This window comes from Urocitellus parryii, chromosome 12 (assembly GCF_045843805.1).
Source record: "Urocitellus parryii isolate mUroPar1 chromosome 12, mUroPar1.hap1, whole genome shotgun sequence".
Lineage (NCBI taxonomy): Eukaryota > Metazoa > Chordata > Mammalia > Rodentia > Sciuridae > Urocitellus > Urocitellus parryii.
Genome location: NC_135542.1, coordinates 62,427,834 through 62,443,269, shown reverse-complemented (window position 1 = coordinate 62,443,269; position 15,436 = coordinate 62,427,834). Strand labels below are relative to the sequence as shown.

The window sequence follows — 15,436 nt, the reverse complement described above, 5'->3', positions numbered from 1 at the left end:
AATTACTCAAATTGCTAAGCTTGTTTTCTTGGAGGTGAAAAAAGGTGATAGTACCCGCTTTTTTATTTTTTGTAGTACCTACAGGATTAATTCAGTCATTCAAATGAGGATAGATTGGTAACACAGTGCATGACAGTTAGTGCTCAGTGAATGTTAGGTCCCACAGGAGTTGCACAGGAATACTTAAGACCATTCCTGTAGCGACAAGAGAGTCTGTCAGAAACTTTGGTTTGCTTTAAGAAAAATTAATATTCAAAACCAGGAATTTATAAAACAAATTAACTCAGAAGTGATTGTTTACTTTTAGAAAGTAATCATTCAATTTTAATCAGTGTTTTTCCAATTTTAGTGAACATAAGAATTACCGAGGGAGCTTGTTGAAAATGCCATATCCCCGGGTGCGCACCTCAAAAGGTTTTCTTTTAGTAGAGCTGCTGATAAGCACAGGTGTTCACATTTGAACATGAAACACTCTCCCTTCCCAGGTGACTCCGCCAACAAACTACTCAGTGCACAGTAGAAAATTTTCCTGTGTATTCCTTTTAGCTTTGTTTATGGAGAATTTTGTGCAGATATAAAAGTAAATAGAATAGTATAAAGAATTCTACATACTTACCGACCAACTATGAAAAGATCAACCCATGGTGAATTCTGCCCCATTCACACCTCCTGCCACTCTTTATCCCCATGTTATTTTGAATTAAACTCCAGGAATCATTTCATCTGTAAATATTTATTTATCTTTAAATAATAAGGACTCTTTTATAACACTACATAATATAATACAATATAGTATAATGGCTCTAAAAAATGTAAGCCACATTATCATTGTCACAGATAAAAATAATTCCTTATTAAATATCTAGTCAAATGCTCAAATTGTCTCTTAAACATTACTTTTGTTTTTTAAGTTTGTCTATTTGAATCAGGATTCAAATACTTTCCATACCTTGGTCAGTATTCCTCTAAGCAATCTAATCTACAGATTTAACCCCCTCCATCTCTCTCCTTTCTCCCCCTTGCAAACTGTGTCTTAAAGAAGTTGGCTTGCCAGAGCCAGAAAACTTTTTCCTATAAAGGGCCAGATAGTTATAATTGTAGGTTTTATAAATCAGATGTGGCTTCTTTACATATATTCTTCTTTGTTTTATATTTACATCCTTTTAAAAATATAAAAGCCATTCTTAGCCTTTAGGCCTAGTTTTCTGACATGGCTGTGCTGTCCAATAAGGTTGCCACTAACCAAATTTAAATAAAAAATAAATGACTACTTAAATTAAAAATAAAGTTGGATAAGTAAGAATTCACTATTTCAGCTGCATTAATGACACTTTAGGTGCTTAGAAACCACACTGTTGGTGGCTACTATATTGGATAGCAGGAGTTATATAGTATTTCCATTGCTGCAGAAAGCTATTGGACAGCACTGATAGTTTCCCTGGTCTAGATTTTGCAATCCCATTTCCATGGTGTTGTTTAGCATGTTCCTCTCTTTGTCCTTTTTGTATTGCTCTAATAGAATACTGCAGACTGAGTATTTTATAAAGAAAAGACTCTTTACAGTCCTGGAAGACTATATTACCTCCCTGTAATATCATATGATTTTACCTAGAGCTAAACATTTAATCTTTGGATTAGACTTGAATCCATGAATTTTAAAAAGAAAAAATGCTGATTAATAATATTCTAGCAGATAATAGAGCTGTTATTTAATCTTCAGAAATGTTAGGCATAAACCAGTGTTTATACACTTAGATATAGTTTAATTCCAAGGAGAAAAAATATATATAAATTTTCAAGTAACAAATATTAGGTTGAAATATTCTAAAATTTTACATTTATCTCTACTGTAAGTGAATATGATCAATTCTCAGCAATAAACTGAAGAAAAAGAGAAGTACTGGCTTTAGCAATTGATGAAATTATAAGCATCAAAATTCAGTCTCCCTATTGCTTTAAGATGAAATCCAGTTTTCAAGAATCGTAAACTGTGTGTCCACATATATGATTATTTTATTCTCACAGGGACTATCTCATAATTTAGTAAACTACTTCCGATTATATGCTTATTACTCAAAAACAATGCAGGCTTTATGTTAATTCTTAAAGAGAGTAACATTGCTTTTTTTTTTTTTTGGTTCTGAGAATATATTTGGTAATTTAGTGCATCAACATACACTATTCTTGTGATTTAAAACCCTAAATAAACTCTTTCGGTTCTCTTAATCAATACTGAGTCATGTTCTTTTTAGAAGATATTTTCACTGTTTAAAGTGTTTCCTTTAATATTCAAATAAGAAAAGATAACATCTTTGTATAGTTAAGGAACCAAAATGTCCAGATCACTGACTACGAAGGTATGTATAGTCCCTGATATAAGTGTTTGTAATCATTTTCTTGCTTTTAGGACTTAATTCTTAAAACCATACTTTTTCAGTAAAATATTTAGTTCAGTTTCCCCAGAATCTTGGCAAGGTCTGTGAAATTGTCTTGGGAGGACTTTGATATCAGATATATTTTTACACTGGGTAACAAATCTTACTTCAAAAGTTTACTTTTTAAAACTCTCTTTTCAAGGTCTAAGCATTTTGAGGTAAATATTTAGTTTTGGAAAATGTCATCTATGTAATGAGAAAGGAGTTAAATCTTGTTTGGGTTACTTCACTATCCCCCTAAATATTGATTCCTAAACATTCTTCTCATACTTTGTTTTTTTCCCATAATGTCATCATATGTTCCTCCATCTGCTTTGATCAACTACATTGCTGATACCTAAGCTATTTGAGTTTTAGTTGGTACCAACCTAGGGCTTCCTGGGCAGAGAATCCTCTTTCATCAACCTAGTAACTCTAGAAATTGCCATTGCAGATGTTCAATTAGAGCCAAAACAAAACAAATCTTTGGTTTTATGTTCCTATGTCTAGTAGCTCCCTAAACACATAGTATCTTAAGTCTGTTTTGCATTGCTATAACAGAATACCTGACACTGGACAGTATATACATAAAAGAGCTTATTTAGCTCACCATTCTGGTGGATGGAAAGTCCAGCAGCATGGTGCCAGTGTCTGACAAGGGTCACCCCTGTCCAAGTCACAACATTGTAGAGAAGCAGAAAAGGAACCAGCTGCACATAGAAGGAGCAGGTATAGTAAGCAGGAGAGCAGGGAGGGGCCAAGCTTGCTGTTTTATAATGTCCAGCTTGCAAGACACTCCCCACTCAGCAAGAGCAGCATGAATCGCTTCTGAGGCTGTCATGACATCTCCTCTCACTAGGCCTTGAAGATTCCACCACCCTTCAGAATCACCACATTATAGACCAAGCTTTCTGCACATGGACCCTTGAAGAACAGGCTCAAACCCTAGCACGTGGGTACCTTTCTTTTCCTGGTGCCTTAGTTCTCTGAAATAACTTAGAACTCTGTTAGCCCATGGCCACTGCTGAAGGAGAATTCCAACACAGTCTACATCCATCTTAAACTTAAGAGAGCTGGGTCGGCCCTATGAGGTTTAGGGTTCCACTGGTACTGAGCCCCAATTGCTACATCAGGCTCCTACAAGTCAGAGCTCTTTCATTTCCTTTCTTCCCTACTTTTACCACATACCCTGTCTTCAAAGCCTGTTTCTGTTTGAAACAGTGTGTATCTTGCTTCTGTCCATTTTCCAATGTCTCATCATTTCTATCTCAGTTATCTACCTCTCCCTCCAGCATCACATTCTATACTCAGTCCTTTATGTCTCTTCCAAAGTAATTTTTTCTGCCAGCTAATTCAGTGCTGTCACAGTTTTCATCAAAATTCTATATCGGCTGACCATTACCATCCGTGGTACTCAAAATTTCATGACCGTACATCAAGCTGGCCTAGGCCACACCATCTATCCACTCAGCAGTATCAGTCAGCATAATACAGTGAAAGTTGCCAAGCCAACTTACAGTTGACTTCAGCCAGGTTTTCTCTCTGCTTCTGCATCTGCTCCTTGTTCTTTTGTTACTAGCCTTCTTCCCAAATCTTGAAGAATTCTTACCCAGTGCTTTAAGTGACATTGGCCTTCAGTGCTACTTATTGTATAGATAGCTTATCAGTGCTTTATAATATTAAAACTTGTTCTTTTTTTTTCTAGTTCTTGGGTTATACAGTTTACCTTTTAATTTTCATGCCAGTGTTTTAATCAACTTTTTCATCCCTGTGGCCAAAAGATCTGGCAAGAGCAACTTAGAAAATAGAAAGTTTATTTGGGGCTCATGGTTTCAGAAGTCTCAGTCTGTAAATGATCAGGTCCCTAGCTGTGGATCTGAGGTGAAGCAGAAAATTAGGGTGGAAGGGACATGGTAGAGGAAAGCAGTTCAGGACATGGCACTAAGGAAACACAGCTCCACTCACCAGAGACAAAACAGGCAAGCCCCCAGACCTATTCCTCCAGCTACACCCTATCTTCTTATAGTTACTGTCCAGTTAATCCATATCAGTAGTTTAATCTGCTGATTAGATTAAGGCTTTCATAAACCAATCATTTCACCTCTGAAAATGCTTGCATTGTCTCACACATGAGCTTCTGGGGACACCTCATTTTTAAACCACAACAGCCAGTATATATCTATCACATTATTAATGATAATATCTACTATAATATTATTCAGGATTTATGGCATATGCTTCCTGGTGGACCACAGGCAGGTGTTTTATAAATATCCACTTTAACTTTTTCCCCCCACTTTTAAATAGTGTTTAAGGTTTATGTAATTACTAAGTATTTTATGTTCTGTTTTTCTAGTAGTATGTGCATGTGTATGTGTTAAAACGTAACATGAAAGGACTATGATCTTGATCACTGACTGTGTAACCTTATAGATAACTACTTAACATGTTATTTAACCTATTCTAAACCTCAGTTTCTGATTTGTAAATTAAGCATGATAAAATCTACCTTAGAGGGGGGTGTTAGATAAAGGGAAAAAATATGTATTCAGAGTTCTTAGTGTAATGCTTAACAAATAAAAGATGCTTTGGAAATGGACATTTTTAATTATTAGTCTAGAGGCTATGGTCTTAATTAAGTGGGAAAAGGATAGTTCTTACCACATTAATATCTTTCTGTCTCTAGGTTGAATATATTTCAGGAAAGGTGTTTTTCACCACCTCTTCTGATTTGAATATGCTAAAGAAATTAAAATCTGCAGAAAGATTATTTTTGCTGATTAAAAAGCAGTCTCCATTTACTGTTTCTTCTGCACGTAAAGGTACAGTGTATGCCTATTTGCTTTTTATCCACTTAATACATTGAACTCCAAAGTTTTCTATGTAATAATTAATATGTAACAACTTCACATTCATAAGTCATTCATACAAATGGCATCATTAGTTATGTTTTTTTTTCCTGACATTATCACATAATGATAGTGATATCTATTTTTTTCCTTTTTCCAATCTGTTTTCTGTCTCCTGAGATTTTTATGTCCAAAGTCATATTTTTTTCTTTGGGAATTATGGTCAGGCAACTTCTCTAGATGTAAATTTGGTCATTTGCATTTATTTGCATTTAGAAGCATGTAATAACTCCGAATGTATTATTTTAATAATAAGTTGGTGAAAACTGTCACCTTATAAATTTTAATTGAGTAACAGGACCTTAAATTTATTTCAATAAACTTCTACCCATTTATATTTTATAAATATGCTGTGAAAATAAATTAAGAATCTTGATCAAAGCAGCAAAAAGGGCCAGACACTGCAGGATTAAACACTGCCTTATACTTCATTTTGGTTGCTGATGTGCACAAGAGATCGTGTAATTATATATTCTCTAATAAACTACTTCAAGAAGGATACAAATGACAAGAAATCAAGACTGGGCATGAAAAAATATTTTAAAGCAAATCCCAAGATATTATCTTGTGAGGTTAATATAATTTCATCCCAGTTTGCCACCTACCTTCATCTTTAGGGAAGTGCAGTAATTACTTTTGGGTCATCTTGATGACCCTTATTCATCAAGAAAAGATTAAATTTTACTGAGCATGTTGGCAGTCCTTAAGTTTTGAATGGATCGTGTATATGAAGTTTCGCTTATGAAAACTCATTTTAAGATACATGCTAATGTTGTATAACCCCAAGATTTAGCTGCTCCAATTTCTGAACTCTGTATTTTACAATTTATTCTTTTTTTTAAAACCTTAATTTTTATAGGCAAGATCACCATTATTTAAAAGACTCTAGTCTGTGTATTTATTCATGAGATACATATATTTATTATCATAGGATAAATGAATTTGTTAAAGTAGTACATGGTAATTATATGAGAATTTTAATGCAATATTGATGCTGTGTGTATAAGAATTAACTTAATCTGCATAATATTCTTATGACAAATTATATAAGTTCCATATGAAAGTGAAATTTTATTCATGTAACAATTCAATAAACTTATTTTAAAGAAAGTAATGAGATTTGGGAGTAATGAGTGTATAAATGGTCTTTAAAGGGATATGGGTTAAAGTGAGATTTTATTTATTTAGGAAAAATACTTAATGAAATACAAAAACTTATAAATGATGATCCAGGAAGTTGGTTGGATACCATTTCAATTTGGAAAAATCTTCTTGAACTTGATACAAAAAAGGAAAAACTTTCTCAAAGGGCTTCTAACCCACTAAAAAGAAAAATGGGAGAAAATGAAATTATTGCTAAGAAATTAAAAGTAGAAGAAATGCAAAAGATTGAAACAACTCATAAGGAATGCCAGCTGGAAAAACAAATAGAAGAAAATGCACTCGAGCAAAGAGATTCTTTCACTGGCCAAGAAACACTTCAAGAAGAAGGATGTCAGAATGATGTAGGGAAAGCAGTTGATGCTCATAACCAGGACGACTTGACTTTCCGGGTTTCTTGTCGCTGCAGTGGAACTATCGGAAAAGCCTTTACTGCACAGGTATGCTTACCTCCTGAGGCGGGGTCCCATTTTCTAAAAGAATGAATCCATCACTCCTGAGATTTACAATGAGAGGCAGCCCTCCCATAGGACAGATAAATAAGCCCAGCAGATAATTAGGTTTAATCTTCCTTGACTCAATACCTTCAAGATTGCATTTCCCCTTTTAACTTACCCCTAGGTATCTAAAAGGAGTGGCATGCCATTCCATGTAATGACCTCCTTTTATTTTGTGCCTAAAGGTTTTCTTAAATTCATAGATGTCCTTTGCATTTGGAAACCCTGATGCCATGGTCTTCAGCTTTGTAGGGGTTCTCTTTTATACATTTTTTTCTTATTGGGTGGCCACTTTGCACTAGGTACTATAAGTGGGATTTTCCTTAGGACCTACAACCACAAATACACAGGAGGACTCCACACTTCAGGGAAGAGTGGACACCACAGTTTCCACAGAACCTTATTGGTTGACCCTTACAGAGTTCAGTGATACAAAGGGCATTGGTCTTTAGAATCAAATCGTAAAAGTGGGGTTTAACGATACTGTTCTGGTAATTTGTAAACAGGATGATAATATCTGAAATGGTTAATCTTTCATCTTGCTTTCGTTTCCTACAACTTAGAATGACCGTATTCATCAGATCATGATCTTGTGATTTTGTATACCTAAAATTGCAAGAATAGATGTTCTTCATGTGTAGACATTAATGCCATAGGTATATTGAGGAATAACAGAGATAAAATATAGCCTTATTGCCTTGAATAGAAAATGCTTCAGAGTAACATTTTAATATTGGGATCCTAAATTACCATCAGATAATCTGACTTGATTTTTCTATAACACTTGATTTTGTATAAATTTTTGCTTCTCTTTAAATTTCAGATTTTCATTTTTAATATATTCTTTTCTATAACTTGCTACTTTGCAGGAGATAGGAAGAGTAATTGGAATTGCTCTTATGAAGCAGTTTGGATGGAAAACAGATTTGAGGACTCCAAATTTAGAGGTAATGAATATTCTTTTTAATTTATATACATATAACCTATTCTTATCATACTTTTCAGTTGTTAAAATCCATGTCTGTACGGATTCAATAGTCTAGTTTGTCTTTAACAGTAGAAGAGTGCAAACAGTTTTTCTAGTAGTTTCACTGTGAAAATGCTTTATCCAAATTTAAAAAGAAAAGACAAGGAAGTTGTTTGTTCACAGCTAAAGAATAAAGTACCCATTGTGAGGTTGCAGAGATGCTCTCTACAGTTGCTATAATATATAACAAGTCTCTGATAAGAAATTCTAGCTGTTGTTTATTTTTTTTATTTTTTTTTAAAGAGAGAGTGAGAGAGGAGAGAGAGAGAGAGAATTTTTAATATTTATTTTTTAGTTCTCGGCGGACACAACATCTTTGTTGGTATGTGGTGCTGAGGATCGAACCCGGGCCGCACGCATGCCAGGCAAGCGCGCTACCACTTGAGCCACATCCCCAGGCCCATCTAGCTGTTGTTTAAAGTCAATAGTAACAAGAAGGCCTGCATAAAATTTAATAGTATTGTTACATGGAGTAGCAGAAATTATTCTTCTCTTTGTTTTGAAAACCATCTCATGAATTTGACAGATAGTCATTTTCGTGATTTATTAATTCATAAATTAATTGCTTGTTATATTGCTCTAAATGGAGTAATAACTAGCCAAATCAGAACACTTTATGGGTTTTTTTTTCAGTTTTATAGTTCTATAGTTTTAGTTTTAGTTGATATTTTTCAATTTTTAAAAAATAACACCTGGTATATGTCCATCTTTTCATGAAAAATATTTTGATGCCCCTGAATAAGGTGTCTTATACCCATCCTGCCTTTTCAGTTCTCTTTCCTTCTTCTTCCCACTTTCCTTTTTTGTCTCCCCATCTTACTGTCAGAATTACTGTTTTCTCATAGCTTAGCTTATAAAAATAGCAAATTTAATTTCTACAAGCCTTAATGAAATCAATAATAGCTATAACTATAAAAAACAATCACACAAAACAAAATTCACAACACTAAAATCACATGTAATAAAATTTGTGACTGAAAATTGACAGGATAATCAAATCTTAACAAATTTTGTTTGGCAAGTTGATAGAAAAAATTTTTATAATGGAGAAGCTGTTTTTAATATTTGATATGTAAAAAGAAGATCAATCAAAAATATATCATATCTTTGGTATAAATTATAAATAGAAAAGAATTTTAATAAATAAAATTGCTACAGTGCATGCTGTGTAAAAATTGGAAAGTTGAACTGTGATGTTTCAGTTGATCAAACAATTAAGTTTCTAAAATGAGTCACTTTAGATAATTATTTTTTAGGAAAATGTATCAATATTGGAACAATTCTGACTAAACTGCTTATGTTAAAAATAACTTTGAGGGACTGGAGGGTATAGCTTAGTGATAGAACACTTGTTTGGCATACTGCCCTGAGTTTGGGATGGCAGTACCAGGGATCAAATATTCTTAAGGTTCAAAGTGGCAGTTAAATATTCCTTAAACCTTATCAGACTACAAAAGTGATATTCTAACTTTTTTAATTCATGTGGGTCACTAGTATCTGAAGCATTTACATTTTCTGCATGGCCTAACAAAAGAAAGGAAATAAAAGAGGCAAAAACTCACCTAGAGATAGTAGATAGAAAGGACACTCTTGCTACCATACATTTGGCCTGAAGAAAGTTTTGTATCACACTGCAGGTATTTGTAGCTCATGATAACCTTGTGTGGGCTCAAGTCTTACTTGAGGTTAGAATTGTGGTATATTTAGGAAGTCTTTTCTAACCCAAAATTCTGAAAAGTCTAATTCCCTTGTGATAAAATAATCTCTGAGGAAAAAGATCTTGAGTTCTTTGTAACATGATTCTCCATATAATGTATGTACAAAATTGACCTCAGAATTTTTCTATGTAATGTTCTTAAAATTTCGTTTTCCTCTTTTAGAAAAAAAAAGATTATGAAACGTTTTTCCAGATATAGCAAATAAGCCTTGGAATTTCATATTAAAATATCTGTTACATAAATTCAAAATAGAAGTTTCATATTGTCAGTAATTTGGTCATGTATTTTCTTGTTCCATATGAACTCCTGTGTTTGCTCTTTCAGATCTTTGTACATCTAAATGACATTTACTTTGTGGTGGGGATTCCTGTGTTCAGGTAACTATTATATTCTAAGCTTCAGGTATGTCCCTTAAGAGTTTGTGAAATTAAAAACTGTGTGTTTTTTTTAATAATATGAAATAATGATAAAACAGAGGAGGCAAAAGGTAAAGCATTTTGAGTTCTTTGCTTAATCCAGGAAAATGTTTTCGTGGAGCTTAGTGGATGTGACTTGATCTGACCACTTAGAGCTGTGAAAAATTTTGTCATAATCATCCATTGATTACATGATTAATACTGAAAATTACATCTAAGTGATTTTTTCAAACCCATGTTTAAGCTAAAAGTTAGTCTGTTGGCATATTAGAAATATATAGAAAATATAATGTAGTTCTTTAAATTCATATTGAATATTCTCCAGATTTTATTGCCATTATTCTTTTATTGTAACAGGTTATTGCTAGTTTTTAAAATTTTCAGGGGTCTCCCTAGTCATGTAGACTACTAAATAATAATAAATACAAATGATTTGTTTCTTTTAATAAATACCTAATGAATTCTTCCTGTGTAACAGGTACTTTGTCTAGGTGTTCTGGGGAGACCTGGTTGAATAAAACCATTGATTTCCAGTTTCTTGGAAGAATGTAAATATTAATACAAATATTAATAAAACTTCATTTTATATGCATAACTCCTTATATAAGTGACTTAAATACCCTTTTCCTAGGTGATTTTAGGCAGTAGGATGTTTTAAAGATCTGGAAAATCCTGTGAGAATAACGCATTTACCTTAAGCTCTATTTATGCATCTGAAATTTTAAATCAGGATATATTTTTAAATGTTTAAGATTATTAAATTTTATGTTAATATTAAAAACTTTTATTTAAGGGTGAGCTTTAGTATTTGACCAGCGCAATGCTGAGAACATTGTAGATATCTAAGAATGGTGAATGGTTGAGTACCTTGCTATGTGCCAGCCATATGGTAGGCTCTACCAGCATTTCCATGACCAACAAAGATCACATTACATGCTCAGTAAAATTTCTTGGCACCATAAGTCCTGAGAGGTCATCACATGTCAATGCCCTATTCGTTTTTCTTGGACCCCACCTACTCCAATACCTTATAAGTTTTTGCAGATGAAACCTATCCTGCTCTCCTACACCTGAACCATTTCTAGGCTGCCCTACTGCAGTACCTTTTATAACTCCAGGCCCTAATCACTGTAAAATATTTATAAAACTGATTGACTTTCATTTCAATACTTTTGACTATCTTACATTTTAAGATTTCATAACTGACATGAAGGATGGGGAGACTGAAGAAATGATCACATTTGTCAGAATAATATTGATGATCACCAAAACAAAGATAGGAAAGGTTAACAAAACAAGCAAGATATGAAATGTTTTTAATAGAATTTATAATGTAGTTTAAAATTATTTTAATTAATTAATTTATGTGTGTGCATATATAAACATTTTTTATTTTTTATATTTTTGGGTTTTCTTAGTTATACATGATGGTAGAATCCATTTTGATAAAATTATACAAGCATGGTATATATCTTACTCTAATTAGGACCCCATTCTTATGGATGGGCATTTTCATATGTGTACATAGGAAAATTATGTTAGATTTATTCTACTGTCTTTTAATTTAAAAATTTTTTAATTATATACAGAAGTGTTAAATACTCTTATGTAACAAACATATATAGCTTTATATAGCATTTTAAAGACATATTTTATTATTCCAAATTATTTTTATGTTCATAGAAACATTCAAGGAGTCAGGCTTATGGCATTTTAAATATTAATTGGTGATACACTTAAAAATTTACAGATACAAAGTATGTACCTGAAAATTAAGACTCAGATCTTGAGTGAACAGTGATTGTAGATAAGATTTTAATAGATGCTTTGTGATAAGTCATTTTTACTAGCTAGTGAAGGAAGAAATGGTCTTGATGATGTGTTGGCTAAAAAGAACAATTTACTGGGTATGAGCAAAAAAAGTGACATGAAGACATGAAGAGCAGATAGCATTTGACAAAAGAAGGGACAAACTGGTGATCCTGAAAACAGAAAAAAAAAAAAAGTGAGAAGTGATGAAACAGTATAGAACAGACAGGAAATTTGAAGGTTACATCAAAATGTATATTTTAGTAGTTCCTAAAGACATTGTTCATAATAGAGCCTTACTTTCTTTAAAGAAAAGAACTATTGGGGTATTAGTTAGCCCCATAGGCCATTAACTGTACATATAAACTAGTAGTGATGGCATAATGGATAAGAACTGTGGACTTGAATTCTCCCTTCTCTTCCATTTAACTGCAAGTTTGGGCAGTTTATCATTTTTCTGTTTTTTATAAAATCAGGAAAATAATATTACCTACTTTATACCTTTGTGGTTGGAATTGAATGAGATAAATGAGATACTCCATGTGAAAATGCTTGGTACTATTTCTGGGATAAGGAAGTGTTGAATAAATTTCAACTTTTTTTTCTTTAAGTCAGCAGCTAGTCAGAGGAGAAGCATTTACTAGAGTGAGATTAATTCACCCCGTTAATTTCCTTTGAAACATCAATTGTGTACCAGACACCCAAAGTTCAAGGAATTTGGTCTAGTGGTACAACAGACATATGATAAATGCTTGCCCAACTAAAAAAGGATTTAGCTAAAGGAGGCATGAGGAAAAGAACATGGAGCAGTGTCACTTAAGCAGAGTCCTGAAGGGAATAAGTAAGGGCTCGTTAGTAGACACAAGAAGGAAAAGCTCTTACAGACAAGAAGTAGTGTATTCACAGGCACAGAGATGTAAGGAAGCTTGAGTTATTAGGGGATGATATGTAGTCCCAGTACAGATGGGACTGAGTGTAGTCAAAAATTAGACTGAACAATTAAGGAAAAGGCACAAAGTGTCTTGTAAGCCATGTTAAACAATTTGGATTTCATTCTAAAAGCCATAAGAATTTGAAATGCAAGGGTAATGTGGTCATATTTGTGATTTAAAATAATTACTAAGGAAATTATATTTTAAAATGGAAAAGAGAGAGGATTTAAACTCTGTCCAGGCAATAAATGATAAAGAACTGAACCAAAGCAAAAATTGGGGGTAACAGAAGGACTGAATTCATGGAAAAGTTAAGGAGTCTTGGGAAATCTTATATATTTCTGATTTAGGCAACTAGTGGATGTTAGTGTTAGTCACTGAGATACGAAATATAGCGAAAGGAAACTGTATTCAGTGACAAACATCCAAGTAGATATTTAAAGTTACAGCTCTGAAGTTCAGGTGACAAGTCTAGACTGAAGATATAGATTAGGGTGACCAATATATGGATAGCAAATGGAATAAGAAAAGAGTAACGTTTATACAAGAAAGAGAGGAGAGTGTGTTCACTTTACAGCTGTTGAACATATACTACTTCACCTCCAGGTAAAAATGCCCAAACAGGTATTTGAAGATAAAAATCTGGGGCTCAAATCCAAGCTAGAGATGTAGGTAAGAGTGTATTTGTCGTGATGTGCAAGAGAATAAAAAAGAAATATATCTATGTGGAAAGGGGGGCAAAAACCACATTTACTTTGAACTACATAAAAACCAGCTTCAATCTGATTTAAAACATCAGTCAGACACTATGAAAGTAGAGCATTGTTTTTATTTGCAAGGAGTTTGTGAATACTGTCTTCCCCTGAATAATTTTATTATACTGATTTTAACAGGGACCATTTATTGGAATAATAGCAGATCACTTTCACCTAGCTTTCAGCAAAGTAAAAACACATTCACGTTTATGACATTTTAGTAGAGTTAGCTCCACAAAATAAAAGCCGTGTTGGTAAAAATGTATACATAATTGTCAAAAATTTGAAGGTTCCACATAAATCCCTGCTACTTAGAAGTTGGTAATATAAACTTGTAATACATACACATGAAAACAGTCTTCCAGAAAAGGGAGAGGGAATTTCATCAAAATAGAGGAAAGCTCAGTAGAGTAGAGAGGGGATTGAGGGGGAGGAAGGAGGGTCTGAAAGAGGGAAGAACAGTAGAGTGAAGGTGACTACACTTCTGTTTGCACTACATGGATACCCCACAGTGGATCCCAATATCAGCTATATACCCAAAACACTAATGTTTAAAAAACTATAAATAAATTGCATAAAATTGGCAGAGTAAAGGGAGAGGAGCAGGGGAGGGAGTGGAGGAAGTGGGGAGTGCTGGGGGCTGAATTAGAGCAAATTATATTTCATGCTTTTGTGATTATGTCAAAATATATCCTAATGTTTTATGTAACTAAAAAGAATCAATAAAAAATAAAATAAACATTTAGAGACCAAAAAAAATGGTCTTCCATACTGTGTCATTTTTATTTTTATTTTATTTATTTATTCATGTATTTTTGGTGTCTAAAGTATAAAATGTTTTCTAGCAAGACAGTTGCCTATAGAATTACCAGTAGAACTTACCCTGTAGAAGTGATTAATTGATTGAAATATTTTATAGCCTTTTCACCTGCCAGTTTACATTCTTGATTTCGAATGTATAGATACAGTATTACTTATAATATGAATTAATGTTTCCTGAAAAAAAAACTTTATTAAAAAGCAAAGCTCCCATGGGTTTGCCATGCAGAACTTTCTCATTATAGTGGCATACTACTACACTGTTTTATTTGAAAGGGGTATATCATCTTATTTCTAAGCACATGAGGAGCTTGCAGTTAGTATAAACCAGGACAGGATAATTTAAAATCAAAGAAAGATGAGGAAATAGATCATGGAAGAAATCAATATTTAATAAATTTATATACATGGAATTCTGTTGAAAGTCTTTAAGAAGAGTGGAGAACACTGTGTGTTTGGGTAGTGTTATAGAAGAGCCCTCTTAGTAGTTTCAGAACAAGCCTATCCCAGAACAAACCATCACAAATTCTTGAAATCATAACTACTTTAATTTCCAAGATGTTGTTTGCTTATAACATTAAAAGTTTGAAATAATATTTTTTGACAATATCTTAACATATTAAGAGAATTTCTATCAATTCTGGAAACACCAATAGTAACAATGGTGATTAGTAACAATGATGATACAGAACAGAGACCAGTAAACTCATTTGGGAGATGTCTGCTTCATCCCTTTATTCAGTAAGTTATTTTAGACAGTGGATTGTCATGCTTCATTTCATCTTTTGAGAAAGATGCAAATAAGCAAAAAGCAAATTTACAAAAGGGATTTTTTGGTAGAAAACAGGTTTGAAGGTTAGTATCCATTCAGCCAACTGCACCTACATCAAAAAACAGTGTGTTCCTCTTGACTCCAGAGAGAAAAGAACGGTCTGTTGTACATGGGAAGATAAGGAAATACTAAATGAGAAAGATTTTC

At 33.1% G+C, this 15,436-nt stretch overlaps 1 protein-coding gene across 1 annotated transcript in view; it reads left to right on the top strand.

Moving 5' to 3' along the window:
• Positions 1-6,569: 6,569 nt before the first annotated feature.
• Positions 6,570-15,436, top strand: part of Thumpd2 (THUMP domain 2 tRNA and snRNA guanosine methyltransferase) — a 33,317-nt gene continuing 24,450 nt past the window's right edge. The window contains exons 1-3 of the mRNA XM_026410140.2: positions 6,570-6,924; positions 7,851-7,928; positions 10,051-10,103. Of these exons, the coding sequence (XP_026265925.2) occupies positions 6,658-6,924; positions 7,851-7,928; positions 10,051-10,103 (398 nt within the window). The 5' untranslated portion in view covers positions 6,570-6,657. The remainder of the gene's footprint in view (positions 6,925-7,850; positions 7,929-10,050; positions 10,104-15,436) is intronic.